At 28.0% G+C, this 3,153-nt stretch overlaps 1 protein-coding gene across 1 annotated transcript; it reads left to right on the forward strand.

Moving 5' to 3' along the window:
• The first annotated feature begins 221 nt into the window (after positions 1-221).
• Positions 222-1,398, forward strand: LOC136076308 (ATP-dependent DNA helicase PIF1-like). The gene is made up of 2 exons (XM_065789784.1): positions 222-969; positions 1,115-1,398. Exons 1-2 carry the CDS (start codon positions 222-224, stop codon positions 1,396-1,398), a joined length of 1,032 nt encoding a protein of 343 aa, XP_065645856.1.
• Positions 1,399-3,153: the final 1,755 nt, after the last annotated feature.

Here is a 3,153-nt window from a genome sequence, read left to right on the forward strand (position 1 = left end):
GATGGTTTAATTATTGATGAAATTTCAATGATCAATGCTCAAACATTTGATTTATTACATTTAATTGCTTGTGAAATGAAACAATGTTAAGATGAGTTATTTGGTGGTATACAAGTTATTGCTTGTGGTGATTTTTTTCAATTACCACCTGTCACTGGAGAATTTGTTTTTAAATCTAAAATATGGAATTTGTTTTTAAATCTAAAATATGGCAACAATACATGACGGAAGTTTTGGTTTTAACTGAATGCTTTAGACAAAAAGAAGATGCGCAATTTTTTGGAGCTTTAAATAAAATACGTTTTGGACAAGTTTCAGACCAAACTATTGATTATTTTATGACGCGTTGTTTTGAAAAAGATGAAAATTTAAACACTAAATATACAAGATTATTTTTTAGAAATATGGAAGTCGATGTTTATAATAATAATAAAATGGAGACTATAAAACAAGAAGGGTATTGGTTTTATGCTAAAGATGTTATTAAAAATCAAAACATACAATGTTCGTTTCAGATTCCAACAGCTGTTTATCTTAAAATAGGTGCTATTTTTATGCTTGTAACAAATATTAATGTGGAAGAAGGTTTGTGCAATGGTACTATTGGTACAGTCTTTTTAATAGAAAATAATGCAGTTTGGGTTAATATGAACAAAAAAGAAGTCAAAATTGAATGTGTCAAAGAAGAGATTTTAGATTGCTCTCATGCTGTTGTAGGCTCAAGATTTGGTTTACCTTTAAAATTAGCTTTTTCTTTTACTGTTCATAAAGCTCAAGGAAGTACAATGAATAAAGCCGTTGTTCAATTTAATTCAAAGGCTTTTATTATTAGTCTTTATTATGTTTCTTTATCACGAGTTTGTAACATTAATGATATTTTTATAATTTTTGATAATAAAATAGAATTACGAAAAAGTAATCCGTCAGGGTTAGGGTTAGGGTTAGGGTTACCTGACGAAAAATTTAAAAGTATCACTGTTGATTCTGATGTTTTGGAGTTTTATAAAAAATACATGAAATTTTTTTTAGATAAAAAATGAAATTTGAATATCAAACTGAGGAAACTAAATTTAGTATTAACACTATATACCTGAACATTTTTTTTACATCAAAGATGATTATAAAGATGAAGATATTGTGGAAGAATCACAACTTTATTCTGAAACTCAAAGTCCTGATGAAATTGTTTATCACGAAGAACAAAAAACAATGGAAGGGTTTGAAACACAAATGAAAAACAGTATTCATTTTGCTGACTTGTTTCAAAATTTCTTAATTGGTTATAATATTGTTATTTTGTGTTGCAAATCTATTGAAAATGGCTATTGTAAAAAAATGAAACGTTGTTACAATTCGCCTGTTTATTTTATAAAACCTTTAGAAGGACCGACTAATTAACGTTTTATTCAAGATGCCAATGTACGAGCTGTTTTTAATGTTTTAGAAAACGATAGCGGATGGAAGATAATACAATTACGTAATATTAAAATTAAAACTCTACCAATTTAACAGAAAGATTAATGATGAAATTACGAGATTTTGAATTGTCAGGTTTTAAAAGAAAAATGACCATGACAGATGAAGAAATTCAAAAAAAGAAAAAACGCAACAAAGCATATTACGAAAAAAATAAAAAAATACTTTTGTTAAAAAAACAACAAAAGAGTAGCAAAGAAAAGAAATCATATTACGAAAAAAATAAAAAATCAATTTCATATAAAAATCAACGAAAAAGGAGCAAAGAAATTGATGTAGACGAATGGTTTGGTGAATGGTACAGACCTCATTTTATCATTTTATAACACAATGGCAAAATTCGCTAAAAGGTCAACCTTATACTAAACTCTCATGTGAACAAAAAAGAAAAATGTTTTTAGATTATAGTATTTTGTTTGAACCAGGATTATGTTTTTATTCTGCTTTTCTAATCTCTTTGTTGATTCGCCAATGGAATGTGAGCACCATTAAAGAATAAAATAAAAAAGTGTTGGAAAAAAATGCGACTGATTTATATTCGGAAGAAAATATTTTACAACTCCTTTTTGAAGATCAAGATGAGCAAAATATTCTGGCTTGGAATAACATTTTACAAAATTTAAAAGAAAAATCTAAAAGTATGTCGCTTCAAACTTTGATTGATTTGTGTCACTGTTTTGCTTATGAAAATACTTTTGATCGTATTAACATTAAAATTTTTGCCGTTAACAAAAGTAATACCAAATTTCGTTTGTTGCATTCTAAATTAAAGTCACAATATAAAAGTAGTCTTACAGAATTATTAAAAGTGGTCTACGAAAGTGCAAACATTACCAAAGACGATCAAGATTCTCAAAGAGTTTTTATTAACAACGAGGAAAGAAATAAAGGCAATCAACGGAAAAAAACAAACAACACTATAAAAACTTGTATTTTTCAAAAAAACAATTCTTTTCATGCTATAAGCATGTTGAATGAAAAATTTTCTACTGTACATTTTTCTTCTAACAAGTCACGTGTTCTTTTTCAATGTTCAGAATGTGGACAAAAATTTACTACAGAGACACACGAATGTGAAGGTTATTATAAACCGGACAAATTTACATACGGCGATTTCATTAGTCATTATCGTCCGCAAAATTCATTCATGTGTACTAGTAGAAACTTGTTTCCTTTTTTAATGACATTTGATTGTGAAACGAGTATTTACAAGTCTCAAGAAAATGCCAGTTCCAAAAGTCAAAACCTTTATCTGAGTTGAGTTATCATTGTCATTCCATCGTGATTCAATGAAACATTAGCAAGAGAATGTTTTGGTTTGGATGAACAAGGTCACGTGATCACTCAATGGATTTTTTATTACGAAAATACTATTGAAAGTTTAGAAAGAAATCCTTTAACCTGTCTACCTGCCTTTTTTCAACCAGGAGTTTCTTTACTTCACAAAACACACAGACGTATATTGTGGGAAAAGTTAAATTTGACTCGTGAAAATAGCGAAAAATTAAAAATGGAATTACGAGTATACGATTTAATAGCTTTAGCAGATACTTTGGTTTGGCTTGCTTATGAAATATGTTTACCGCGTTTTCAAAATTTAAATATATCATCTGAAGAAAAAAATTTAATATGGCAAGAAGAAAATCCTCTATGTTCTATTTATAGATACCCTGCAGA

Source organism: Hydra vulgaris, chromosome 02 (genome assembly GCF_038396675.1).
Source record: "Hydra vulgaris chromosome 02, alternate assembly HydraT2T_AEP".
Classification (NCBI taxonomy): domain Eukaryota; kingdom Metazoa; phylum Cnidaria; class Hydrozoa; order Anthoathecata; family Hydridae; genus Hydra; species Hydra vulgaris.